A 27,909-nucleotide genomic window follows, 5' to 3' on the forward strand; every position below is an offset into this window, starting at 1 on the left:
TGGAAACCCTTTTTGCCCCAATTATCCTTTCACTGCCATGTCCTTTAATTTGCCTTTAATATTTGCATTTTAGGCTTTCACCCCCTCTCCTCAGCAGCAGGGTGACCCCCGGGCAGCCCCCGGGGCCGGGTCCCCATCAGGGCCCTGGTCCCCACGGACGCCTGGCGGGTTTGGGTTGCAGTTGCCCGGGCAACAGAAACAGGGCGTTTCTGGCAGCGGTGGTCGCCATGGGGACGGGGATGCTGACGAAGGCTTATGAAGCTGAGAAGACAAATTGCCCTCATCATTATCTCCGGGCTTGTCAATCAAACATATTCCCTTATTTACCTCGGCGAGGAGAGAGCCCCGGGAGCACACGGAGAAGGAGGGAGCGAGAGGAGAGCTGCTTGTCCCAAACTCGGCACTGGGGAGGGAGCATTTCCAGCCCCTCGGAATGGCCACCATCACCTGCAATCGCTTCACCGAGGAGTACCAGCTCTTTGAGGAACTGGGCAAGTAAGTTGGAGATGGGGATGGGATGCTTGGAGTGGGGCTGTGTCCCTTCTGGGAACTGCCAGAGATGGGGGAAAGGAGACAGGCATGGAGCAAACGCACTGGGGAGCGGTGGGGGGAGATTTGGGTTAGGATGGGGGGGATTTGGGTTAGGATGGGGGCTGCATGCTCCATCCCTTCCTGAGTTCAGGTGCTCGGTCTGGAGCTGGGGTCAACCCCAGGGGGCTGGAGCTGCCCAGGGAAGGGGGCGGCTGCCACTCCTAGGGAGAAGCCGCTCCTGAATGAGGATGCTGCTGGCTCCCCTGGGAACTTCTCCAGCTGGGAGGAGGGACAGGACCGCGGAGGAGGAAAGCCAAACCGCGGGTGCCCCTCGCATTTCCTTAGGGGATTTCTCCGTGTGGATTCACCGGGATTTGGTGGGTGCAGGAGACCCAGCCTGCCGGCAGCCCCTGGTGGTGCTTGGACAGTGTCGGGGTGTCTCCCACCCCTGTCCCACTGTGAGCATCCCTCTGGGTGAGCCACAGCTTGACCCTGCTCTGCCTCCTGGAGGGCTCAGCTGGGCAGCTCCGGGTGTCAGCGCGTGTGCCTGGATCAGGGTATGATGTGTGTGCAAGCAGAAACGCCCGTGCACGGCATCCTGGGGGACACCGAGCATCCCGGGGTGGATTCCAGGAGATTCCAGGTCCTCCATGCGGGGCTGAGGGAGGGATGCTCCGTGTCTCCCCCAGCGTGTGGCTGTGAAGCGGGTGCGGGAATGAGCAGGCGTGTGCCTGTGTTTTGGTTTCTGTACCTTTTCTTGGAGCTGGTTTGTGAATCTGGGGTGTGTGGCCACGTTCCCATCGGAGCAGCTCGGCAGTGTGGTGCCTGCGCCGGGTGGTTGGTGCCTGGGCTTTGGATGTGCAGCTCTGTCCATCCATAGGCTCCAGCCCTGCATTCCTGCATCTCCTGTGCCTAAACCTGCGCCCGCACACATGTGGGAGTGTGAAACGGGGGTGAGGAGAGGATGAGGATGGAGAAATCGAAGGTTGAAACAGGGGAGGACTTCGGGCCAGGCTGAGCACTGTCAATATTCTCCAGCCAAACAGCGGCACAAAGTGCAGCTCCCTGGATGCAAGCAGAGCGCATGGTCCCAGGATGTGCACATCCATCCCCTTGGCACTGGGGTTCTGGCAGCGAGCAGTGGGTCAGGGAGCAGGTCCCTGCAGTGGGGGCAGTCCCCACTGGCATTGCGGGCATAGGAATAGGACGTTGGTGGCAAGGTGGGATTTGGGACCTGCTTTTCCAGAGGGTTCTCAGCTTTTCCGGGCTCTGAGGCTCTGTGGTGGTGGCAGGGGGTGGGCAGGAGAGGCAGCGGCTGCAGGGAGCCTGCGGGGAGGCTGCTGGGTCCTGCCTGGGCAGCTGTGGCTGTGGGGATGTGGAGGGAAGCGTGAAGGCCAGGAGCGATGGGGAGCACCGGGATGTGTTTGGGATGCAGCACTTTGCTAGGAGGGTGCTGACGCTGGGGGCTGAGCACCCAGACTCGGGGGCTGCCCACACTGCTCAGCACCACGGTGTAAACCCTCCTTGACAGATGTGTTTTGATACGCTCCTGAATAAAGGAACCTGCGCCAGCTCCCTGTGAGCATCACACCGCAGCCCACCCGACCCCTAGGGTGATGCAGGGACTGAGCTCCAGGCAGCATTCCCAGCTTGGAGCATCCCTCAGCTTTCCCCTCCACTCTGGCGGACAGGTACCACCGCAGCACCGAGGTGTGTTCACAGCTTAGGGGCTTCTGGGCTTCTCCAGGCTGGTCAAGGCACTGTGGAGCTGGCTGGGGATTTTCCACTGGGATGGCTTCCAGCACATCCTGGCACACTCAAAAATCAGCGGTTTCCCATGGGGAAATTTCCACTTTCTGGGCTTAGAGAAGGAAATGAGGACGAAGCTGCACCTCTGCTCTGCTGCAGCAGCACTCACGGTGGGAAACGGCATTCCTCCTGCAGCGAGATGCTCCCAGTGCCGGTCGGGATGGGGGTCTGGCAGGGGTGAAGCAGGGCGAGAGCCCAGCTCTCCCACATCCAGACCCCAAAGGGAAGCAGCATCCCACAGGAGCTCAGAGCAGAAAGGGTCCATCTTGAATTTGCTGCCCCAAGGGACTGGGACAGTCCCGTGCGGGGCACATGGGGTGTCCCCAAGCCTGGCTGGCTGGAGGAGAGGTGCTGGGTGCCAGGCTGCTGCACCCACCATGCTCCGTCACCCATCCTGACACCCAGGTGGGCTGGGGGGTTAAGATGCCACACATCAGATGGTAGCACCGCAAAGGGGCTTTGTGGATGGGGGGTCTGCAGAGCCTGCCCCATGAGACATGATCCTTGGCACATCTCTGCACCTCCCAGGCGCGGGGAAGGCATCTGTGCTGAGCAGGGGACGTGGACCTGTGGAAAACCCACCCCTGCATCCCTGGCAAAGCCCAGCAAGCAATGGGCCGCTCCAATCCCCCCCATTGCTCCGTGCTTGCAGGAGGGGACCAGGCGAAGGTGAGGAGCAGCAAGGGGGGAAGGATCCTGCCCACGGCCCCCCTGGAGTAGGACAAACGTGAGGTGCGGCTCCGTCGGCACCTCCAAACCCGCCTCCACGGCAGGTTGGGGGTGAGGCTGGGGACAACCGCGGCACGGAGCAGTTGGAGCTGAGCTGCGGGAGATGGGGGTTATTAAAGAGACCAAGGGAAAAAAGCAAACATGGAGGAACAAAAAATCCCCAGCCCACACTGCGCTCTCGAGAGAGGAGATAAAATGCCTCGGAGGAGGAGGAGGTGTTGAAGAGAGGGAGGGCGGCAGCAGCGCAGCCCAGCGCTGGCAGGGAAGGTGTGAAAAAGGGAGAAGCGGAGCAGCCCCGTGGCAGAGCTGCTGCTCGGGGGAAGGCCGTGGGGCCGAGGCATGGATGGGTCGTACCTGGCCCAAGGACCAAGGGCTGCGGGGCTGGGATGCAGCGGTGCTGGAGCTCAGGGTTGGAGGGATAGGGCTGGATGCTGGGCTGCGGGTCCAGGGGCACCCTGAAATGGCAGCTGATGGGGGGGCATGGACATGGTCACTACTCGTGGTCCAGTGCTAAAACTGGGACATGCTGTCACGTCAGGGATGGGTGCCCCATCTCGGAACTAAGCAGAGATGGGGACCCCCAGCTGCCAACAGGTTTGGGGTCCATCCAAAGTGCCAGCACCCCAGGAAGGAGCTGACCCACACCACTGCCCATGGCCAGGGAGCAGGACGCGTCTCCTTCCAAAGGGGTTTCTTGCACCCAGATGAGGCTGAGCAGGAGCCTGGTACCCCCTGCATTGCCTGCAGGCAGCCCCCGGTGCAGGAAGGACTCCCTGAGGAACCCGACTAGGACTGGGACGAGGCTATTGCAAGTGTGCTGTACCCAGGGTGTCCTGCACCCAGTGCGTTGTGTCCCCTCTGCCCTCCAGGCTCACAGGGTCTTGCCTGTGCTCCGTGGAGCCCAAATAGACGTTTGGTTTCTGTTAAAAAGGCCCAGTGAAGCCAAAAGCCACAAATGCAGGCAGGGGTGTGAGACCTTCTTCTGTGCCAGTGTAGTGCATCCCATCCCGGGATGCTGCATCCCACATCTCACGGCTCTCTCTTTGCCATTTGGTTTAGTTTGAATAAATGGATGAGTGAGTGGCTGTGGGCATTGGGATCAGGAGTAGCCATGAGTCCCACAGCCTCCAGGGCATCCGGGACATCTACATCCCTCTAACCCCATGTCACATCCTGCAGCAAAACCCTGAGGCTGGGACAGAGACCCTGAGCTGGGGCGGATGGGTGAGGGCTTCCCTGCTTCCTGCACTCGCTGCTGCAGACACTCCTGGCACTGCAAGAGCAGCGCGTATGTCTTTAGGAGAAAAAAATAGGAAAGATGGGTCACAGGGATACGCAGGAGTCCCCCAGTCCTGGGATGTGCGGGGTTCCCAGCGGGATGGGGAGAACGGCACTGCAGGGCTGGTGATGGCTCCCATCTCCCGCACCCACGGCAAGCTGGATACAAAGCATTTTGCTCCCTCTCTCCAATTATCCCCCCCCCCTCACACTACAGGGATATTCTCGGCTCAGCTGTTCCAGCAGCCGGGATCAGACAGCAGGATGGGGAGGCCGGGAAGCACCGGGATGCTGTTCCCCTGGCACGTGCCGTGAGCGATGCTCTGCGCGGCGGCGCTGGGCGCGTGGGCTGCCGGCTCCGCTGGGGCTCCAGCTCCATCCCTCTGCATCCCGCTGCTCCCATGTTCTCCTAAAGATCCCATTCAACCCCAAATTGCCCATCTCCACCCGCCCCCACCAGTAAAATCAATTATCCGCTGCTGCTCGCCAGCCTGCGGCCTTTTATTCCTCAGCAGGGAGCGGGAGCTGAGGAGGGGGGAAGGTGGGGCTGGAGGTGGGAGTGCTTTTGATAGTTGTTATTTTAGCGATTGGAAAGGTTTGGCAAGAAGGAACCTCGTACAAAGGTTGTGCTCAGCAGGGCTGGAGCATGCGTGTGTGTGTGTGTGCAGTGCCGCAGCCCTCAGCATCGCACTGGTGTGCTCTCAGTGCTATGAGCTGGCAGGGCTCACGGTGTGGGGTATGGGGGCAGAGAGACTTCTTTGGAGCATCCCAAACACTCGTGCTCATTTTCCTGCCAGGAGACCCTTGCACGTTGGCTCATGTGTGTGCAAGCAGCAACAGCATCAATACCCATCCTGCTCTGCTGCAATGGTCCTGGCTTGCCAGGTCCCCGGTGCTGATCCTGTCCGGTTCTGCATATGGGGGCACCTTGCACCTCTAGCCTGCACCCATGGCTGGTGCTCGCAGCCTTCTGCAAAGTGCTGCTGTGATCGCATAGTCTGGAGCATGCAAAGCCACGCACGTAGACTGAAGTGGCAGAGTGCTGCGTGGTGGCTGCAGCCATCCTGGTGTCCCTCGGAGCCAATATCCCTGGTAAATCACTGCCCCTTCTATCCGAGGGAATAGGTAGGGCAGAGCCTAGGAAGGAGAGGAGGAGGAAAGGTGCATGACGCCTGGGGTGTCCCAGAGGCAAATCCTGTGTTCATTTGTGTGCCTGTCCCTTTCATTCCCCATGGACAGTAGTGCAAGGAAGCCAGTTTAGCCTCTTCCCTGCCCAGCACTCAGCCCCATCCCTGTCCTTCACACCACAGGAACATTCAGGGCTGAGCCCTTCACTTCTCCCTCTGGCTTCTTGTCTTCTCAGGGGTGCTTTCTCCATTGTCCGGAGATGTGTGAAGGTGCTGGCAGGACAAGAGTATGCAGCCAAGATCATCAACACCAAGAAGCTGTCTGCTCGAGGTAGGTGCTGACGGTGGTTTTGGGGAGGTGAGAGGCAAGCAGGGTTTCTGGAGCAGGAATTTGTCCCCTTTGGATGGTTCTGGGATGATGCCTTTGATGTGCAGCAAGGCAGGGGGTGTTTAATGTGCAGTGGGGGAACCCCTTATCCCACCCTGTCTCTGTGTGGTACGCACTGAGCTCCTTTATGGATGCAGTGAACATCCCAAGGAGAGGTCTTCATGGCTGCTCACTGCATCCCACCCAATCATATGGATTACCAGGGCTCTGGGGGCTTCCCAGACCCCAACCTGCTTGGGGAGCTGCAGTACCCCCCCAGCACCCTGCACACCAAGTTGCGGCAGAATGATGGATACAGCCCTGCAGCAAGTCAGACTGCTGCCAGCCTTGGGTGCTGGGTAGCACAGTTATTTTGGGAGCATCACCTCTGAGAGGTGACGTCTGTCCGCGCTCTCACGGGCTGCAGGTTCCCTTATTCACGTACCTGCATCAATGAGTTGGGAAGATCCTTCAAGTGGGGGTTTGATTTCATTTCTGCCCGGGGGTGGTCCCTCACCCCTCGCTGCTCTCTCATTAATCGCTCTGGTGAAGCATGTTGCTGCTGGAAGAGGCACTGATGGACCTGTTCTGGCTGCTCCTTGGGGCAAGGCTGAGCTGAGCCAGCACAGAAAACCTTCAGTGAGCCCTTGCCCCGAGAGCATCCGACACAAGAGCTGCAATGAGGAGGATGGAGAGGATGGGACAGCGGCTGCTATGCCCCTGGCTCTGGCTGCTCCTGTCCAGGTCCATCAGGGAGTGCAGGATGGGTGCCGGGAGCGAGCAAGGGTTTAATTAACTCCCTCCTTGGTTTCCTTCCCTAATGCCGCTGCTCACCTCCAATGACAAAACCAAAACGCAGAAAACGGTGACAAACTCCTTTCTGACCCCAAATTAAATCCGTGCTTGCAATCTCCCTCCTGCAGTGCTGCCGAAGAGGCACAGCACTGATGCTGAGCTCCCCCCCTGCTCCCCCCAGCATCCCTCTTTGTGGATATGGGCCATTCCCTTCCTCTGAGGCTGAAGGTTCCCAGCCCAGGGCTCCGGGTCGGTTGTACTGGTCTCGGTGCTCAGCTCCTGCCCATTCCCCGGCCAGCAGCGGGGTGGGCAGCGAACACCTCCTGGCCTGCAGGGCCGCCTGGAGCAGCCGCCTGAGCCGCCCTCCCTCTGCTCCCTCCTGCCTCCCCTCGCCCGCTCCCGCAGTTTGCCCCTCTCCATCCTCCTCCGGGCTTTGCGCTGTCCCTGCCGCAGCTCCGTGTCCCTCTGTCCCCTGGAGAGACCTCACCGGGCTTATTTTCCCTGTTGCAATCACCACCTGCTTCTGCTGACGGCCTTGAAACCCCCGGTTCTGCAGTGATAACACAGGGAATGGTGCTGCGAGGAGTCCCCAAAGCCGCACAAGGAGCCACTCTCCCGCAGGGATGTGCTTAGGAATGTGCCCAGCCCTCGCTCCGTAGGGACAAGCTCCTTTCCCAGCCCCTCCTGGGTGCCGCTGGCTCTCCAGCGCTGCCCCTTCCCCTTTGGAAGCGCTCCATCTCTTCCCCCCTTTCATCTCCCTGATCTGTTTTCCTCTTCGCCTGGTTTTCGCTGGTCTCCCACTCCCTCCCCGTGCTGTCTGCACTTTATCAAAGCACACCAGCCTCCCGCCAAGCCGCCTGTGCCCGGCTTTGCCTTCGCAGGCGTTTTGGTGGTGACAGATTGCGAGGGTACAAAGAGGGGGGCAGCGCCTGGGGGGGGCTGCATAAGGTGCCTCGGCTCAGCCAGGGAGAGGGAGATGGAGCTGAGTCGGGCGGTTTGTGGTGGGAAAGGGATGGGGGTCACATTCCCTGCCCTTTCCTGTGATCTCTGGCTTCTAAGCTAGCAAAGGAGCTTTGCTGCATACAAGATTCCCCTTGGGCTATTTGACTCCATGTTGCAGATGGGGAAACTGAGGCAAAGAGTGAAAATCAGTGATTCACCTACGGTCACTGTCAGGCAGGAGCAAAGAGGGGCAGAAAGCAGCTCCCCATTGCCCAGGGAAGTGCCTGTCCTCACTGGTCACACCGTTCCTCCATCCTCTCTCTGCTCTACACCCCACAATGGATTTTGGTTGTGAACAGCAACAGCCTAAACCCTGCCTTTTCCCTGTTAACGTGTCCCATCCTGGGAAGGCTGCTCCCCATCGGGGGAGCATTGCTGGGGGCTGAACAAGGCCAGCAAGACTGTCCCAGCCTTTGGCTTGCAGATCCCAGCGCAGGCTGCAGAATTCACCCCAAGCCCCAGGGTGAATGTCTCATCCGTGCCGAGCCCCACGGTTGCTGCACGGGTGATGCTGAGCCCTGGGGAAGCTCCAGCCCCAGCAGTGAAGGGGCTGCATTGCCTTGACGTCTCAGTATCAGAAACACTGAGGTTTGGTTTGATGCAGAGCGAGACTCTGGGGTGTGAACCTGCAAGGTAACAGTGATAGCACCGAGAGACAAGCAGCTCTAATTATATCCTCACTTCTGGGTTCCTTCTAGTGTGAAATGCCTCCAGACAAGGCACCTCCATGCAGGGTGGCTGGGGCAGGTAAAAGGAGGGAGAAAAGTGCAGAGACAGGGAAAAAGAAACAAAATGATTTGAAAATCATTCCGAGCTGCCCGGAGAGGAGGCTTTTTTGGTTCAGCTCAATTTGCTTTACCCAGAGCTCTGCTGCTTCACATCCCTGAGCCTGGCAGAAGCCAGGGAGATGGACCTGTGCTGCCTGCTTGGAGACCGGCACCAGACCAAAGCAGACTTTCAGAGCCAGGGTTTTGTGATATAAGACAGCAAAGACCCGATGTGAAACGGCTGGGGATGGAGAAGGGAGTGAAGTGGATGGCCCCGTTTCAGCCTGACATCTCTCGCTGATGGGCTTTATCTTCAGCTGTTCAGACTGTACCATGCGGGGCCAGGAATGCCCTTGCTGAGTGCTTGTGCTTGACTGCATTAGAGAAAACAGAGCAAGTGCTGCTGGCAGTGATAACTTGGACAGCTCTGGGGTATTCCGGAGGTGATCGGGGGCTGTTCAGCAAACAGAAGGGAGGCAAGAGGGTGAGGGATCATCCAGCATCCAGGACTGCCTGTGGCATTGGTGGCTGGGGGCTGCATCCATGCTGGGATACTGTCCAGCAGGCCCTGATGCTGAGCATGTCCCCAGACCCATTCTTTAGCAGGAAAAGGATGAGTTTGCTCCTTGCCTGCTGCTCTATCCCCATCACCATCCCTGTGCTGGCAGTGCATCCGAGAGAGCATGGCAGGAGCTGGGAGCAGATTATTCCCTTCCCCAGACCCTAATTTAGGGCTGTTGCCTCTTTCAGATCACCAGAAGCTGGAACGAGAAGCCCGGATCTGCCGCCTGCTGAAGCACCCCAACATCGGTAAGCACATCCTGCTCCTTCCCTGCCTGCCAGCCGAGCAGCCGGGCAAATGTGCCACTGTTCCATGCTGGCTCCATGCCCTGCTGCTCTCCCATGCTCCTGCCAGGGCTGGGGGGTCCCTATCAATAACATAACCCTACCTGCAGCACCATGGGCTGTTTGTCCTTCCCTTGTGCTCCAGCCACCCCCCCCAGAGATGGAGAAGGGGCTCAGTGCCTGCCCTGTAGATCCGCAGAGCATCCCTCCTCTTCCTCACGGGAGGCAGCACCTCCAAACAGGGTCACGAGGAGAAAGGCTTCCACCGCGCGCAGGGGGGTCGGTCCTATCTAACCCACTTGGCCACAGCTCCTCGGGGAGAAGCGGGGCCCCAGCAGGCTGCAAGGGGCTATTTTTACTCCTCTCCCGCTCCCCGGGTGCTGTGTTCCTCTGCATGCTCCAAAAAGCGGCTGCAGCTTGGAGCAGCAGCAGTAGCACGGGGCGTGTAGGAGGAGCGATGGCGGGGGGAAGCGAAGACTTTCCCACCGACCGTCCATCTGAGAGTAGCCTCCTTCGGAAAAGCTGTTTCAGGAAAACTCCTGAGCCCCTGCAAAAGACAAAAATAGGCCAGAAGGAGAGAAAGAGAGAGAAGGGAGGGGAAAAAACTGCAGCAAAAAGAATTCCCAAACCCCATCTTTGAGCGTGATGCTGATGCTGGTCGTTCGGCAGTGGGAATGGGGATGAATCCCCTCTCCGCTGCACCCCAGGATGCGCCAGCCCCAGTGGGATCCTTTTGGAAAAGCATTTAGGTGTAGGATAATAGCTCTGCAGCCCTGGAATCTGCAGCCAGGAGCTGGGAGGTCATTCATGGTCCCCTCGCTGCTCCCGGTGGCCTGGATCTGTCCTTCCCAAGATGTCCTGCAGCAGATGAAGGGGGACAGACCCAGGGCCACTGGGACCGGCCATGCGGCTCCCGCTCCATAAATATTTCAGTTTGGAAGGAGCCCGTCAGCTTCCATCTGCCTGAGGCACACGGGTGAGTGGCAGCTCTGCCCTGCATTGCTGGGGTGCTGGACACTGCAGGATCCAGCTGCCGTCCTTCCTCATTCCCTGCTTCAGCAGGACCCCATTCCCTGCAGTCCTGGTGGGAAGCGCAGGCTGCCCTGGCCACAGCAGCATCTGGAGCCTTTCCTTTGCTCCAAAATACACGTAAGGATTGCTGAGACCTGAAGGAAACGTGCTGTAAAGTGTGTGAATAACAAGAAATACTGGAAATGGAGGAACCCATTGCCTTCCCTGCTCCCTCATCCCTGCACACACCTCACTGGCCATGACCTGCAGAGACCGCAGGCTCAGAGCACCCCTCCTCTAAGCACAGGGCTGGAAGGGGTTAACGGCATGAGATGCTGACAGCCCAATCTCTGCTACTTATACCCAGGAGGTTCTTCTCCACCCCACACCCTCTCCCCCTTCATCCCCCCCCCCCACTGCTCCTGCTGCTTGGAAACTTGGGCTCCGGCTTCCCTTGCATGCAGCACAAGCCAGCTAATTACCCACCAGGAGCTGGAATGAGCTCTGCCACTGCAGACCAGCCCTAATGAGAGGAAGAAGAGTGGCTGCTGCGGGGGGCAAGGGGAAGGCAAGGCAGGAAACAGCTCTCCCTCTCTCCCAAGGAGAAGCATCCCAGCTGCTGAGGGGCTTTGCTGGCCCATTACCTGTGAGGAGGGGCCCCTTAATCTCCTTATAGGAATGCCACGCTGTGCCTGTGATCCTGGAGGAGCCAATCTGTGCTTTGCACTGTGCCTGCAGGAGAGCCCTGCACAGAGAGCCTCGCATGGGTGGTGGAGGGCAGCTCCAGGACCTGCAGCACACCCACGGCACTGGGTGATGTATCAGAGAGAGCCGTGGTTTCCCAAAGCTGCATTTCCTCGCAGGGAATCTTTCCTTATTGGGGAAACTTTGGCTACACCCAGCCCTGGAGGTTTAACTCCAGGTTAAACCTGATTCTCAGAAGCTGTGTCCTGCCCCTGCCTTGGCTTTTGGTGCTGAGCTGGAGTGGTTTGGCCGGCACAGCTCTTTGTGACTATGGCCAGTAACAGATACTTGTAGGATCAGGCTATATTTAGAGCAGCTGCTCTTTCTTATACCTTATTCCTGGCTCCTGGCAGCTACAGGCAATGGGGCTTCCCAAAGCAGGGGTTGTATCCGGACCATCTGCTTATCATTACATTGACCCTATCCGCACTGAACCCACCTAATCCCCCATTGAACACTTTGGCTTCTGTGGGATCCCTGGTGCAATACCCTCAAATCCCTCCCAGGAAGGATGAAACAGGAGGAAATATGTTTCTTCCAGCAGAGGAAGGCAGAAAAGCTGGGATTATGTGTCGAAGAAAACCAGGGAGCAGACAGAGGGTTTGGAGTGAAGGGGATGTCTGCAGAGGCCAGCAGTGGGGGAGCATCCAAGTGGGAATATGAGCCTGAATAACCAGAACCTGCTACAGGGTGACAGGTTTGCACCAACCTATACCTGGCATGGTGTGACCCTTGGTGTGATGATCGGGGTGAGATGCAACCCCACGGGAAGAGATGGGAAACAGGGAGAGCGCTACCTCCAAAGGAAACTTATCCCGTGGTGATTCCTGGATATCCCTGACCTGAGACCGCCCAAGGAGGAAAGGAAGGTCATGAGCAGAAACAAGAGCAGTGTCAGTGCCTGGGCTGGCAGCCCAGCGCCCTGGCTGAGCTCTCCCTGTACCCCGATGGGGCAGAGGGCTGCGGCTCCCACTCCTGCAGCCTGCCCAGGGCTCAAGATAGCCCAGCAGCTGCCTGGGACCTCGGCCAGGCACCAGCCCCGACAGTCCCTGATTTGGATGTGACCTTTGAGCCTTGCCCGAGGCTGGGGACGCGCTGGGGTCCAGCCAGCAGCAATAGCAATAGGAGGAATAGCCCCGCTCTGCCCTTCCCCAGCTCCTGCTTGTGCCCAAAGGGGAGCAGGGTGGGAGACAAACATACCCCATAACCCTTCTGTCTCTGCTGCAGTGAGGCTCCATGACAGCATCTCTGAAGAGGGCCATCACTACCTGATATTTGACCTGTGAGTAATAGTTAAATGCATCTCTTAATCCACCGGCAGCTGCGTGCTTCCACCCCAGGGTGATGCACCCTGCATCCCACAGCCCACCCAAGCTCTCCCCCGTCAGTCACCTCACCCAAAACCTTCCTACAGGCTGTGTTTAAGCCAAGCTTGGGTCCCCTGAGCCGGGCAGAGGGCAGTCTGTGCCCTGCACACCCAATGCTCCCCCTGTGCATGTTGCAGTGGTATTTTGGAAGGGTTTGCCAGCACTGAGTGTGCTCAATCCAGCTCTTTGAGATGGCCAAGTGTGACTTGCTCTGTTCTCCTGCAGGGTCACTGGTGGGGAGCTGTTTGAGGACATCGTGGCCAGGGAATACTACAGCGAAGCGGATGCCAGGTGAGCACGGACACACACCGGGCTGTGGAGGGGACAGCGATTGCCCCCTTCTCCTGTGAGCTGCTCCCTCCCAGGGTCCTGCGTGTCTGGCTTGCACAGCACAAGTTCCTTCCATGCTGGGAGGTGTTTTACAGCCGCTCTGCAGCACATCCACATAAACCAGATGTGTAGTGGAAAAAAACCAACCACAGACCCAACTCTTTTTAACTCACTCAGCCCCTGCGCCAAGAAGTGTGTTTGTTACTGCAGGGATGGCTTCCCCTTGAATAAGGCTTCTGCCAGCCATCACTTGCAGCATCCTTCTTCCCCGGGCTGATGGCACAGCCCACGTCTGATGTCCCTGTGAAGGACCAAGGCTCCCTGGTCTGGCAGGAGGGAAGCCCAGCACCATGCTGGTGCCTCAGCCAGAAGCATGATAGCACAGACACTGCACAGTCCTCACCCCTTCCCCTCGCAGCTGCACTACCATCGTTTGCAAGCATTTCTCTGGCATTTACCACTTGCAAGCACTAAGGAGGAGCAGTCAGCACAGGCTGGGTGGGAGGATGTGCTGGAGCTCTGCTTCCTCCCATCATCCCGCTGGCACCAGGTACCCTGCTGCAAAGGCAAGGGGCTGGGACCATCTGAGCCACCCCTTCAGTCCATGCAGCTTGGCCAGGGGACAGCAGGAGCCTCATTTGTGTGAGGGGACATGATCTGGCCCTCTCCAGCTATCGCTGTGCCTCTTGGCTTTGCCCCCAGGATAAGCATAGCCCGTACAAATGTCCAAGGGAGTGGTAAGCTCTGTCTGTGTGGAAATATTGCAGAAAACAACCTCATTTAATGGGTTGCCTGCGCTGAATCCACTTACAACTCATCCACTTATTAGTGTCATGCAAATAAAATCAAATACATGTAAATAAAGGCGTTCTGCCCTGCACACAGCTGTTTGGGAGCAGAACTGATCATCGCCTTGGTCCTTTTCCCTTCCTTTCTCATGCGTGCAGCAGAGATGGGGCTTGATGAACTAGGTACAAAGCCAACAGACACAGCAAGAGCCACCCGTGTTAGTGGAGGCCAGGGAAACGGGGCTGAAGTGAAGGTTACCTCTGTGTTTGAGGAGCACATCTGGGTTTGGAGACCAAATCTGGGCTCACACTGTGACTACACCACTGGTCTTCAGCTCCCCTCTGCTGTTGCTTGTATGGGGACCCCATGGGATCAGCTATAGCCCCCATGCTCGCAGTGACTGGGTGTCTACTGGGTTGCAACTGCTCTCTATGTATGTGTGGCTTTTGGTGAGGGGGACCCTGAGCTGTGCTGCAGGGCTGCCGGTTGGATGCATGATGGGGAGAGGGGCAGTGGGTGAAACGCAGCCAAGCAGAAGTGTCAAAGGGAACTCTGCCCTGCTGGCACTTCCATGAGCTCTCATCTTTCTCCCGCAGCCACTGCATCCAGCAGATCCTGGAGGCCGTCCTGCACTGCCACCAGATGGGGGTGGTCCACCGGGATCTCAAGGTAGGAGCTGCGGAGGAATTGCTTGTGAACCCCGTAGGCCATGCAAAACCCTGTGGAGCAATGCCCAGTGTCCTCCAAGGCAACTGAAACAGCAGCGAAGAACAGCATGTAGGGCTTCTGGGGAGCCACAGAGCAAAGACCAGCTCTGGGGTGAAACAGCACAAGGGAGAGGGGCTAGAGAGGTCCTTGTAGTCTATGTTTTGCTCCTCTTCAACCCCTTTCTCCTCCTGCAGCCCGAGAACCTGCTGCTGGCATCCAAGCTGAAGGGCGCTGCCGTCAAGCTGGCTGACTTCGGCCTCGCCATCGAGGTGGAGGGGGACCAGCAAGCGTGGTTTGGTGAGTAGGACTGGCCCGAGGCGGGCATGGTCCAGCCCTTGTTTGGCCAGGGGGTGCTTCGGGAGCGATGCACATTCCTTGGAACTGGACTCCGGGTTATGGGAGCATCCTGGCAGCACCAGCCTGGGAGGCAGAGGTTGATGGCTCCAGCTGAGCCCCTGGAAACAGCCCAGTATTGATCCAGGGCACAGGCAAACAGCTCCACAGGACTTGGTGAGTCACCAACATGTCCTGGTGAGCCGGATAAGCCAGCAGCAGGGGCAGACCCTGGTGGAGGAAAGCCTCTTCCAAGTGTTGGATGTGCCTGGCAGAGCACTCCGGGCTGATGCACCAGCCTGGGGTGTCACGGTTTGCTCTGCTTTTGGGATAAACAGAGGTTTCTGGAGGGAGGGTGCCTGTCCCACTGGGTTGCCATGTGCCAGGGCCAGGGCTCTTGGCTCTCATGGCACTGCTGGTGAGCTGTGTGGGGATGGGAGCTGCACCCTGGCAGTGTGTGATGGGCTGTCTGTCCCAGGTTTCGCTGGCACCCCGGGATACCTCTCTCCCGAGGTGCTCCGGAAGGATCCCTATGGCAAAGCTGTGGACCTGTGGGCTTGTGGTAAGTCAGACCGGGGCTGAAATGCCAGGAGAGGGCCGGGATGGCTGCGTGGGATGAGGCAGGCTGTTCATCCAGCATGTGCTGAGTCACAGTTGCTAGACACGTCTCAGGAGGTCAGGGTGGAGGATTCACCCAGGAAGCGGCACAGCAGCAGCCGTAGGGGAGCCTTCTTCCACCTGCAATGGGGAGGAGGCATTGCTTAGCCCTGCCAGGGCACGTAGCTTGAGGGTGTGCATGGTGGCTGCTGTGTATTTCCCCAGCTGCTGAGCACATCAGCATGGAGCTGGACCCACCACCAAGCCTTTTGCTTCTTAATCAGGGAGCAAATCCTCCCGTTTCCCTAATGTCTCGGTTTCTCTGCTTGAGTTGGGCAATTCCCTGGGTTCAGTTTGCTCATACCTCCAACCATGAGCTCTCCCACTGATCCCACATCTCTCCTGGGCAGGTGTCATCCTCTACATCCTGCTGGTTGGGTACCCGCCCTTTTGGGATGAAGACCAGCACCGACTCTACCAGCAGATCAAGGCTGGGGCTTATGATGTGAGTGGGTCTGTCTTGCTCCCCCTTTCACAGTGTCCCCTCTCTCCTGCTGTCCCTGCCTTGCAGCCTGCTGCTCCAGAAGAGCAACCAGGACAAATTCAGACAGATGGGAGCAAGTTTCCTTCCTCTGCTCTGTCCAAGCTGCCGTGCCCATGTACACACTGGCCTGTTTCAGTTCCACTTTGCAGGACAGATAGGTCTCATCCTGTGCCTTCCACTTTTCTCCCTCCACTCCTGCTCTTCAGTTTTCCATCTGGCAGCTCCTTGCAGTTGCTACTATGCCAACCTGTCCCATAGGCAGGAGCAAAGGGTTGCAGGAGCATCAATTCGACAGGCTTCTGCTCCTTCTATTGCTCCCTGCAGTCTCTCACCCTGGTCCCTTTGCTTTGGCAGTTCCCCTCCCCTGAGTGGGACACAGTGACTCCCGAAGCGAAAGATCTCATCAACAAGATGCTGACCATAAACCCATCCAAGCGCATCACAGCAGCAGAGGCTCTGAAGCACCCCTGGATATCAGTGAGTTTGGTGGCACTCAGCGGTTAGGATCGAAGATCTGGAGATGTGGGGTTTCACAAGAGGGGAACATCTCACCGGGAGCACATGTTATCAAACATACTGCCTGGCTCTCTTCTCCACCCTGGGAAGATGGTTCCTGGCATGGTTCCTCCCAGTGCTCTCAGAGCAGTCTTTTCCCTGAGGCTTTGCAGCAGAGAAAAGCCGGGAGTGTGAATGCAAACAGCATGTCCCCAGGGAGCTGGTGATGGGGGAGACACACATGCTCCCAGCCCTGGTGGGGACAGGCTGGTTCCTTGGCATTACAATGTGCTGGGGGGGGGGGGGGCTTTCCTCGGGGATGGTGGGAGCAGGCTCATGTTTACCCATCCACACACCCCATCAGCAACCTCCCCCCTGCTCGCTGCACCCCACTGCTCCAGCTGCTGGTTCTCGCCCTGGATCAGCACCTAAAGGCAGGAGGGGTCCATGGGATCTTACACTGTGTGCAGACCCTGAGCACACTGACTGGTCAGCCGAGGGGTTAATGCAGGGGGCAGCCAGCTCTGCCTGCACCCCCCCTGCCAGAGCAGACCCTGCTGACTGCAGAGCTGTGATCTCCTGCTGCCTGTTAAAGTTTCATCTCCTGCTGCTGCTGCAGGCGGCTCTGGCCTCTGCCCTGGCCACGGGAGATCTCACACGTGTACATGTGTGTGAGAGCAGGGCTGGGGGAGCCTCTTCCCACCCTGGACCTGCTCTGAGCCGTGTCTCTCTCCCCGCAGCACCGTGCCACTGTGGCATCATGCATGCACAGGCAGGAGACGGTGGATTGCCTGAAGAAGTTCAATGCCCGGAGGAAGCTGAAGGTAACTCTCGTACCCTCCAAGCTGGCTGTAGAATGCATGGTGGGTTTGTTCCCCATGTGGGAAAGGACAGGGTGGTGCCGTGGGGGTGGCAGACATTTGGGGAGCCCTGTTGCAAAGAAGGGAAAAGAGACTGAGTGCAGCGGTGGCTGCATCTGGCTGGGGATAGGGGAAAGCCGTGGTGAAGGAAAGCACTGAGGCACACGGCTGCCCCGGGCACCGAGGTGAGGAATTTGCCACTGGAGTCAGCATTGAGGAAGCTCCTCTGTGGGGCAGGACATGGATCTGAGAGGCACAGGGAAGCCCCTTTGCATGATGAGCAATCCACTGGGCAGGCAGGGAGCAAAGTGATCCATAGACAAACAGCTCTGGCTCATCCACACCAGCAGCTCCACAAGCTTCCCCTTCTTGGATGCTGCCATGTGCCGCAGCCTGGACCCCCTCTAAATCACCGTCTCCCCAGGCTTCACTGCCAAGCACCCACCTTCCTGGTGCTTCTGAGCCTCAGCACAGTGGTGGGAACAGGCTCTGGACATCACAGTGCTTCCCCCAGAGCCGGAGACACAGAATGGGACAGTTCTGCTTTGTGCCATGATCAGAGCCATCAGCGCTCCAGACCTGGAGGTAATGTGGCACAGAGCAGTACAGCTGCAGGCCACTAACAGGATTATCAAGGAAAGAAACTGGCTATAAACTATTATTACTTTTTGGCTAGACAAGTAATCAAATTAGTTCAGGCACACACTTCAAAATAGTAATTCATTACCGCAAGCAATCAGTCCGGAGTAATCCCATTATGCACTGAGCAGTTAGTTGGTAGCCTCGGCTGGAAAAGGGGAAGCATGTTTATGAACGTTGTTTTGTGGTGGTGATCTTTGCGTGGCTCCCATGAAAAATCCCTGTCCTGCTGCACTTAGCTGGCACAGATTTAATTGCAATGAAATCCGGTTCCGCTCCCGGTGCCTCCCCTTGCTGCCAGCCCCGGTCACTGGAGTCGTGCTACATCCAGGGCAAGGTAGAATGAGACTGAAATGTGCCCCGGGGATATTTAATATCCCTTTAATCCTGGAGGGAAGGCAGTTTTGGAGCATGCAACCCAACGCTGGGGATATGGAGTCGGGTACCCAGGGATGCTTTTGATGGCAGGAGGAGGATATCATCCCGTGGGCCTGTTTCCTTCCAGCGAGGTGGCTGGAGACAGGTGACGAGCAAGGCTTTCTATCCCTAAGGCTGGGGGTACCAGAGGGATTCGGGGGGCCAGGGCCCAGCACACCCTTTCCTTCTGCCTTCTGTGTCTTTCAGGGGGCCATCCTCACCACCATGCTGGCCACCAGGAACTTCTCCGGTAGGTGCCTTCTCCGGGGTTCACCTCCTTGTCTTACAGGGCAAACCCATAGGGTCCCTGGAGAGCCGCCTTTGCCTCTGGTGTCACAGTGGGGCTGAGGTTGCAGCCTGATGCATGGTATCGTGTGCTAGTCCAGGCTGTGTTACCTGGTACCTCCAGGCTGGGTTGAGATGCAAGAGAAGAGGTGTCTGGCTGAGGCACAGTGATCACCAGAGGTTCGGTCTACATCCAACCCTCTGGCTTGTGCCAGGGTAAGCATGTGAGTGCCGAGGGCAGCCAGGGCTCAAGCAGCTGGTTTAGTGTTCTCCTGGAGATGTCTGTGGCTCTGGAGAGCATCCTCCACACCATGAAAGTGCTGGAAAGCTCCCTGGGTTCCACTGCAGGCAGATGGCAGCAGGGTCCCTCGGGTTTGATCCTGCAGGGATCTCCTCCTGCTCCCTATATCCCAAAGTCTGCATAGAGACACAAGAGCAGAGCAAGGAGCCAGCCTTTGCATGGGGAGAGGTAATGGTGCATCCACAAGCTCCCCTGCCCCAGTGTCCTCTTGGGGATACCCTGCTGCCACGGAGCAAGCCTTGCAGATAGGATTCCATAGGCAGGGATCAGTGCATCCTGGCCATTCCCAGGCACAGAGCTCATTCTCTTGCTGTCACCTCCAGCCCTCCCCACCACTGTGGATGGCCCCAACAGAGATGTTGCAGTGATGGGACGAGCCAGCCAAGCCTGGCACGCTGACGGAAGGGACTCGTGGCATCTGCTTGGTGTTAGATGAGTGCTTTGCCAAGGCAGCCCAGGAGCGAGGTGTAGGAGATGGGGGCTGCTGGCCCCGCTGGGTGCTGAGGCTGTGTCCATGGCTGGTATCTGCATTTGTCATGGGGGGATCGTGCTGGTCCCACATTTAGCACTTGTGGGCAGCTTGCGATGGGCTGGAGCAGCCCAGCAGCTGGGGGGATCCGGTGTCAGCCCCCGCGCCGCCGGGACACGCAGCATCAAAGGGCAGGAAACTCAAAAGCATCCCTCATCGCGCTGCCTGTCCCACGCACAGCGCGGCAGGGCATGGCGCTGAGCCCCTCCGAGCCCAGGGTGTCCCTGTGCGGGCCGGGCGGTGGGCGCTGGGGCAGGCGCCTGCCTTCCATCCGTGTCAGAGCATGGCTGCAGCTGTCGGCGGCCCCGCAGCACATGATCCCGGCAGCGTGGGGCTAAAATTAGAGGGCGGCAGGCGGGGAGCCCATTCCACAGCGCTGCACCACGCTGGGGCACCAGCACCCCCTGCACACAGCCCTGCGGCCCCCATAGCGCGCAGCGTGACGCCAGGAGACGGGGCATGCCCCTGGCCGGAGCCACCGGGGCAGGCCGGGACGGTCACCCCTGAGGGTTGTGCTGGAGAGAGGACGAACGCCGGTGCTCCTGAGGGATCCTGCCGGCCGGCACCATGCTGCTGCTCCTCGCCCTGCTGGTCCTGGTGCCCTGCCTGGCTCTCCTGATCTCCTTCCTCCTCTCTCCAGGAGGCAAGAGCGGTGGCAACAAGAAGAATGACGGCGTGAAGGTAAGCGCGCTCCCCGCCGCCCCGTCCCGCCTGCCCTCTGCTGCTGCGGGGCACTGCGATGGGGTCTCCGTGCGGCGCCGGGCCCCGCGGCACCCGGTGCTGTAAAGGGCAGCTCTTGGCCCGGCTGTCCCTGTGTGTCCCCGAGCTCGGCTCCTGCCAGGACAGGCAATGCACAGCGCACCCAGAGAGGGGAGTGAGGAGAGAGTTTCATTGCTGACCCCCAGGGAAGGGGAGAGGCAGAGGCTGGACCAGGAGAGGGGACATGGGGTTCACCCGTCAAGTGAGATGGGTGACTGCATCTCCTGCTCGCCCCAGCGTGGGGCTGGTGGTGCTGGGCTCGTCCCCACCATCCTGTCCCATCCTGTCCCCAAGGGCTGAGGTGCTGCTGGGTGGCACATGGGTGTCTTCAGCCCTCTCAGCAGCACTGCTGGCCCGCTCTGCCCAGTGCAGGCAGAGCAAAGGAGCTTGGTGATACTTGGCAGAATAAATGGCTTGGTGATGCTCTCAGAACAAGCTGGTGCTTGTTTTCTTGGCCTGCAGAGCCCCCAGGTTTGCCTGACCCTCCGATGTGGGGCCAGGCCATGACAAGGTGGCTCCTGGAGGCAGCAAAATCCTGCTGCGGAGCAGCTTCTTGTGGTGATACGGAAGTGTGGTGGTTGGCAGTGGTTAGCAAGCTCTGCCAAACTCCTGCAGGAAGGAATGGTCCCCCCGAGGTCTTTCCTTACCTGTTCCCTCACGGACACAAGCCATCACCCAGCGGGGAGAGCTGGTGTGATCACATTCCCCACCACAGCACAGGTCAGGCAGAGCTCCGGGAGCCTGACTGCAGCATGGCTGCTCTCCCTCCTCGCGCCCTTTCACAGGGACCCAGCTGCTGGGCTGTGAGGGGAGCAGGGCTTTGGGAGCTCAGCCCTCAGCTGGCTGCTGCCTTCCTCAGTGGAGCCAGGGCTCTGGGGCTGGATTGTCTTTCTCCCACTCCTCCCAGACCCAGCAGCTGGAACAGGACAAGCCTGCAAGGCTTGAGACCACACACAGCTTCCAAACCTGGGCTCAGCGCCACAACAGGCAATTCTGGAGGAACCTGCTCCAGTGGAAGGTGTCCCTGCCCACGGCAGGGGTTGGAACTGGATGAGCTTTAAGGTCTTTTCCAACCCAAACCATTCTGTGAGTCTATGATATGATTCTGTGAGAGCCATCAGGAGATGCATTTTTAAGCTGTAAAGGAGATTGGTGGAGGGAGAGGCTTCATCAGGCCTGGCCCAGCAGAAAGCGACAGCCTTGAATTTCATCTCTAGCATTGCTGGGATGGTGTGGTGGTAGAAGACCATTTGCCAGCGCAACTTGCTAATGACACTCCCTCTTGGACTTCAAAGTAGCTTTGAGGGCAGCTGTTATCCTGGGAAGTGGGGCACTTACAGCAAAATAGCTGGCTTGGGTAAACAGGCTTCTAGCCCATCACTACAGCTCAGTGAGGAGGGTCTGGTTTGAGGCTGGTTGGTATCCCCAGTCCTCAGCCCCTTGTTGGAGAGTGGAAAGCAGCAAGTGAGGCTTCGTCACCCTGCGTGCAGCCAACCAGCCAACACTCGGCTCAAGAAGGGTGTACAGGCTCTGCAGCATGAGTTTGCATTTTTATTGCTCCCTTTCCAGTAAGTAGAGGTGAGACAAGCTGGCTAGATGGCCAGAAGGTAGAAGAGGAGAAGACAAAGTAGAGGCAAACTCATTCCCAACAGGTTGCTTATGTTGGCCACCCTCAGCATTACCATTCCCACCTCATTCCCATGCTTAATCTGAGGGGATTTACAGCATAACCCACTCATGGGGCACAGGGAGGCTGGGTGCTCTGGACAAAGCTTTGATGGCCCTCCATGGGCAACTGGCATTGCTGGTTGGTGGTCGTTTCTTTCCATCTTGCTGGAAAAGCGAGGCAGGAAAGCGGAAACCTGCCTTGGCTGGGTGGGAAGGGGACAGTCCTGCCTGCTCAGAGCAGGGCTGTGAGTCAGGCTACGTGGTGTGGGTCATTGCAGGAAGAGTTGTGTCCCCTTACAGAGGAATCGGCTGGACTGATCATCCCCATGAGAGCAGCCACCGCTGCTGTTCCTGCCTAAAGCTATGCAGTGGGCAGCAGGTTGCTGCCTTCCAGCCTGCCCGCACAGCCCTCCAGCACGGGGATGTTGCTAGCCCAAGCTCTGAGGACTCAAAACACCCTCCTGAGGAGGTTCCTCCCCTACTAAAGCATTCATGGGACCAAAACTCCCTCTTGAGCCCTGCACTGGGGTCTGTGGGAAGTCTTCTGGTCCCAGCAGTTACGATACCTTCACTGCCCTGTGTAGTGTCACATCTCGTCCCATTGTAAACTAATGAACTCACTGCCCCATGTCACATCCTGTCCCGTCCTAAATTAATGAGCTCACTGCCCCGTGTCGCATCCTGTTACTGTATGTCCAGACTCGACGCGGTCACTGCTTTGTGTTGCATTCTGTTGCGTCTGAAACTTCTGCAGTTTGCTGCCCCTTCTCACATCCTTGGGTAGCAGAAGCTGTCAGCCCCGCTCCAGCAGCTCTGTTCCACACGAGGTTCCTTCTGGAGTACTGCGGCTCACGCTGCCCTTTAGGACATCTGTTGTTTTGGTGAAGGAGGGACGAGGATTAATGTAGGACCTGGTGAGGGAGGAGAGAGCTGCATCAGCAGAGGGGGAAACTCAGTGATGCTGCTGCTGGGAGCCAGTTAGGATGTGAAAGGAGCAGTGAGGGGGAATGGACAGCAACAGTTTTTACACTGCAGCCCACACATACACCCTAATGGGTTGCTCCCTGGGCTTTTTCAAGAGGTTTGCACTCTGTGTGCTGCTTTCCCCTGTGAGGGCAGGAAGAGCCAGTGCCTTGTTAAATGTGCTGGTAAATACTTCGCTACTTGGCACTGCAGCCTCTAATTCCTGCACACTGGTGTTCCCTGCTGCCTGCTGTGATTCATCCCCTGGGAGCCGGAGGTGGAGAAAAGGCATGAGGCCAGCATGCACATCCCCCTGTCTCCTGGGTAGATTAAAGATGGAGATGAGAAGCAGAACACAGCAAGGAAGGAGCGTCCAGAAGTAGTTTGGAGTTGCAGGCAGAAACATGGCTATGGGGTCATCCAACCCCAAAGCCTTAAAGCCTAGTGGTAGTGGTCAGGAATGGAGATAAATACGTGTAAGGTCTTCTCTTTGGAGGAGAATTGTCCTGATTTAAAGGACTGGACCTGTGCTCAGGACAGCTTCCCACATGGTGTGTCCGCCTTGTGGGGTTGAGTAGCAAAAGCGACGCTGGCTTTAAACCAGCCAGACTAGTACTGGTCTAGGTCCAAAGCTAATTGAGCCTCTCCACACTAGTCAGCAGCATGGGCAGATGCACCCAGAACAGCTCCAGAGCCTAAATGTCAGTATGGCATACACACAGGGTGCAGGGTGGTGGAGCTGCCTTAGCTTTTCAGCATCCCACTCCTGTTCCTGCGAACTTGATGGCCTGGTCGCAAAGCCACCGGAGTGGCCATCAAGTCCTAGGGGACTCCCTTTTGGACTAGCCAGGTCCTTGAGATGAGCAACGCCAGAGATTGTGACAGGTCAGGTGCCAGCAGGAACACGGGGAGGGAGCTGGCATGGCACCACCAGCACCACAGCCTGCAGCACATCCCTACAGGAGCACCAGGTTGCCCCCCCTGTGCCTTTCGTTTGACCCTCCAAGAGGACCACGAAGGGTGGCTCAGGAGCTGCTGCCTCTCACGTGCTGCTTTCAGCCTTTCTCACTCTGTGTCTCTTCCTGTTCCATCTCTTCTCCTTGTTTTTCCAGAAAAGAAAGTCCAGTTCCAGCGTTCAGTTAATGGTGAGTGTCCTTCGTCTTCCTCAATGCCGATATTGCTGGGCGCCTCCACATGCTCCAGCTCCCCCCGTTTTTGGAAGTTACCTCGGGGTAGGGAAGAAGGGACACTGGGGTTGGAGGGAACATCCTCAAAGCCGTATCACCCACAAACCCCATAAACAGGGTTGGTGCAGGCACTTGCTGGCCACCGGCTGGTAGGAAGCCAGCCCTGGTTCTTGCTGATGGGTTCTCATGCCGTTTCTCCCAGTTCTCCTGACTCAGGTCTGCAGGCTGCATCGGTCCAAGGAGCCTTGGAGAAACACCTTCCATGCCTCTGCGGGGACTGTATGGTCATGGGACACCTTGCCAACCTACATCGGGGTATTATGGGTAATACATAAGCAAGGCTCTGCTGGGAAGAGCTAGCAGAGCCATTGCTCTAGCTCCGCTAGCAGAGTTGCCTTGATGGGGCTCCTGGAGAGAGACAGGGGGTCAGAACCCCTCTTTCCCCCCAAAATCTGTGTAGTGCTCAGGTGTTTCTTGAAAGAGCTGTGTCTCAGCCTTCGATGGTCCATGTGGGTCTTGGAAGCACTCTGTTTTATCGTACATTTCTCTCCCTACTCTGCGGTCAGTGTGGTCTCTCTCACTCCTGCACAGTCCCCTCTTTCTCATCCCAGCTCCTCCTCGCTGTTAATTTGTACATCTCTCTCTTTATCGTACAGTCAACATGGTGTCTTCCACCCCTGCACAGCCCCTCTCCCTGCCCCTCCGGCAACGCTCCTAGGAACCCACCAAACCCCCTTGGACCTGCCCCATCTCTGTCCCCACAGGTGTCGGTAGGAAAGGCAGCGCCGTTCCTACGGGACCCTCCACAGCCCAGCTCTTGTGCCCTTGGCTACAAGGAGTGGAGGTCAGGGAGGGCTCTGCCAGCGCTGCCCTAGAGCTGTGGTTGAGGACGGGTTGGACCTGCTGGTGTTTTCCTTGCTTTCCATCCGTCGGCACAGTCGGGTCGGACTCGGGGGGCTGTCGAACACACGAGCTCCACCTGGCGTGGGGAGACGGCCCCTCTCACCGCCCCGTCCCTGCTTTCTGTTCTTTGCTCAGGAATCGTCGGAGAGCACCAACACCACCATCGAGGATGAAGACACCAAAGGTACCGGCAGGGGCACATGGGGAAGTGGGCAGGATGCTCCAGAGGGTGCCCTGGGGTCTGGCCATCCCTAGTGAGATACCAGCTTTGGAGAAACCCACCGCCACCAAGCTGCCTCTGGGCCTTTCAGAGGTTGATCCTCTGATGGTGAGGAGGATGGGGTGTCCCAAAAATAGGGATGTTCCCTGAAAGCAGGCATGGAAATGGCAGGAATCTGCAGGGATAGCAGCCCGGCTGCCCGCTCCTCCAAAAGAAACGGCCCTTTGGGAATAGCCTCCAGGGGAAATCCCTGCCTCCCACCTGCCTGCCAGAGTCAGCTTGCTAAGAATAACCCAGGGAATAACGTATCAGTGCTAATTTGTAAAGTCTCTCAAAGCAATCTCAGCACAAACCAAGATGGACTTTGGCCTGACATGAGGGTTAATGGGACACGAGTCCTCCTGGGGAAGGCAGGCTGTGCTTGGGAAGTGGTGGGTGTCCCTCTCCTCAATCCTTGAATTAAATCAAGGATGATGCTGGTTTGCATTTGAAGCAGAGCATTGTTAATAAGCCCAGGGTTACCTCTGACAGCTCCTCCTGCATCCCAGGGAGCTACGCCTACCCTTGCAGCCCAGTCCCTCCCCAGATAAGCTGACAATGGCCAAGGGCAGCTCACCACTCGGTGATTAACCCTTTTGCTCTTTAGGAAGACACAGGGGTTTTCTGTGCTGCCCTGAGTTTCAGGGGTGAAAGCCCTTTCCCACATCTCTCTCCTAAGTCACTCCCCTGCTTTTTCCCTGGCCAGTTTCCGATGTCCCCCAAAGCCACATGGTCTGTTTCCAATGAAAACAAGAGCTCCCACAGTTGTTGCAACACCAGCACTTCTGCTTTGTGTTCTCCTTTTATTTTCTGTTTCTCTTTAAACCAACAGTACGGAAGCAAGAAATCATTAAAGTCACAGAGCAGCTGATCGAAGCAATAAGCAATGGTGACTTTGAGTCCTACACGTGAGTATGCTCAGCATGGGGTTGGATCAGGGTGTGGGCTCAGCCTCCCAGAGAGGGTGCTTCCAGTGGAAGTGCAGCCCAGGAGGTTTTACTGCTGCCCAGTGACCAGGTTGATGTGGTGGTGAGGCATTGAAACCGGGAGGCAGGGAACATCAGTTTCCAAACCTGATGCTTCCCTCACGCTAAGCTGACCACAGCTCTCTGGTCTCATTACTATGGATGAGCCTATTTCTGGTTTGCAGAAAGATGAATAACTGTAAACACGATTTATGGTGGAAGAAGGAACATTGCATCCATGGTATCCATTATATCCAGATTGCCACAGGCTGTTTGGAAGCGTAACTGCTTTCTACTTGCTGAGCTGATGCTCTTCAGAGTACCCTTCTGTGTCCAAGGCCTATTTAATTAGCATTGTCTGAGCGAGTGCAGGTCTTCATCCCTGCCTCAGAGAATCACAGCAGGGATATTTTGATGCAGAGCAGAGAATAGGACTTTTTCCCTGCTGTTTTTATTTCTTACAAGGAAGATTGCCATGTTTTGGGAGGTTTAATTTGAGATGGTGAATGAGGGAGAATTTATCCTGCTTGCCTGGGGTCCCGGCTGCAGTCAGAGGGCTGGAGGAGAGGTGGGGTGGGCTTCATGCAGCATACAGGGCTGAGGTCAGAGTTCTGCTTGAATTACTTGCTGAGGGAGTCATCCTGAGCATGGGCTTGCAGGGTCCCATGCCTGAGGTAACCTCTCCCTTTTCTCTCCCCTTGTTACTCCCCAGGAAGATGTGTGACCCTGGCATGACTGCCTTCGAGCCCGAGGCTCTGGGCAACCTCGTGGAAGGCCTGGATTTCCACCGATTCTACTTCGAAAACCGTAAGCAGCCCCCTTGCATCTTGAGGGACCCTTCCCACCTCCCATGGGCCTGGCTGTGTCTTGACCTCCATCAGCTTCCTGCAGAGAGGAGGGTAAGGGTGGTTTTGGGAGCATCTCTGGCTGATCTGGAAGATTCCAGCAGGAGGAGAATCAAGCCTGTTAGGTCAGCTGGGGACAGGCTGCATGCAGAGGAGTTGTTTGGTTAGCTGCTTGCTAGGTGGACCCATCCTGAACCCACCCGTACAGCACTGACTGAGCCCCTCCAAGCAGAGAGCCTAAACCAAGCATCTCCCCTTCCGTCACTGCAAAAGCCCACCAGACTCCTTCAGCTGCCTAAAGCCACTTGTCCTTGTGCCCTCTTCAGTGTGGTCCCGGAACAGCAAGCCTGTGCACACGACGATCCTGAATCCCCACATCCACCTGATGGGAGACGAGTCCGCCTGCATCGCCTACATCCGCATCACGCAGTATGTGGACGCGGGAGGGATTCCCCGCACTGCCCAGTCCGAGGAGACCCGCATCTGGCACCGCCGGGATGGCAAATGGCAAATTGTCCACTTCCACAGATCCGGTGCACCCTCGGTCCTACCGCAGTAACCCCTGTGAGGCTCTGGGGATGGGGAATGGGGGGCAGGAGGGGACGATGCAGGCGATAAGGAGAGGGATGCTCTGCCAAAGGGATGTTTGGAGCAAGCTCCTTCTCTTCCCGGTTTGTGTTTTGCAGCTGAAGCGCGGTCCTGCCCGTGTCAGGTTTGTCACTGACTGACTACCAAGGGGACGCCCCCTCCGACATCTTCACCTACGGGACTTTGGCTGTTGGCTCTGCTGCTTGGTTCCCGCTGGAATAACCCCTCGCTTCTCACCGCACACACGCAACAGCCCTGCCGGCACCGCGCAAACATCCCATCGAACCCCTCCACCCCGCCGGGGCCCCCTTCCTCTGCATGAACCAAGAAAAGAGAAACCATGAACCTAAACCCGAGTGTCTGGCCAGTGAGGTGATGTGCCCTCAGCTGCATGGCGTTGGTGGGACCCCCCCACTACCCAGCACGTCTCCTGATTTGGGCTCGGACTCATCATCTGCCTCCATCCCCACCTCTGCCAGGAGCCCGCTGAGGACGAGGAAGGCGGTGGGGTAGTTTGGAGCCACTCCGTGCTGTACCCTCCCTGTGTGCAGTGGATTTTGCTTTGCTGCTAT

The 27,909-nt window shown here is 57.7% G+C and overlaps 1 protein-coding gene across 1 annotated transcript; it reads left to right on the plus strand.

The window, feature by feature from the left end:
• The first annotated feature begins 433 nt into the window (after positions 1 to 433).
• CAMK2A (calcium/calmodulin dependent protein kinase II alpha) lies at positions 434 to 27,820 on the plus strand. The gene is made up of 19 exons (XM_065690978.1): positions 434 to 495; positions 5,711 to 5,805; positions 9,156 to 9,215; positions 12,234 to 12,288; positions 12,599 to 12,664; positions 14,089 to 14,161; positions 14,395 to 14,497; positions 15,012 to 15,095; positions 15,541 to 15,635; positions 16,029 to 16,151; positions 16,910 to 16,993; positions 18,293 to 18,335; positions 19,841 to 19,881; positions 23,703 to 23,735; positions 24,816 to 24,864; positions 25,772 to 25,847; positions 26,617 to 26,711; positions 27,076 to 27,313; positions 27,436 to 27,820. The coding sequence occupies exons 1-18, from the start codon at positions 434 to 436 to the stop codon at positions 27,306 to 27,308; spliced, it is 1,470 nt and encodes a 489-aa protein (XP_065547050.1). The 3' UTR covers positions 27,309 to 27,313; positions 27,436 to 27,820.
• The last annotated feature ends 89 nt before the right edge of the window (positions 27,821 to 27,909 follow it).

Source organism: Lathamus discolor, chromosome 10 (genome assembly GCF_037157495.1).
Source record: "Lathamus discolor isolate bLatDis1 chromosome 10, bLatDis1.hap1, whole genome shotgun sequence".
Taxonomy (NCBI): domain Eukaryota; kingdom Metazoa; phylum Chordata; class Aves; order Psittaciformes; family Psittacidae; genus Lathamus; species Lathamus discolor.

Bases quoted from the DNA above. Each gene is read 5' to 3' on its own strand.
- CAMK2A (XM_065690978.1), top strand. From the start codon at position 434: ATGGCCACCATCACCTGCAATCGCTTCACCGAGGAGTACCAGCTCTTT. The intron at 12,289-12,598 runs GTGAGTAATAGT...GTTCTCCTGCAG, and splicing joins CACTACCTGATATTTGACCT to GGTCACTGGTGGGGAGCTGT. The intron at 19,882-23,702 runs GTAAGCGCGCTC...TTGTTTTTCCAG, and splicing joins AGAAGAATGACGGCGTGAAG to AAAAGAAAGTCCAGTTCCAG.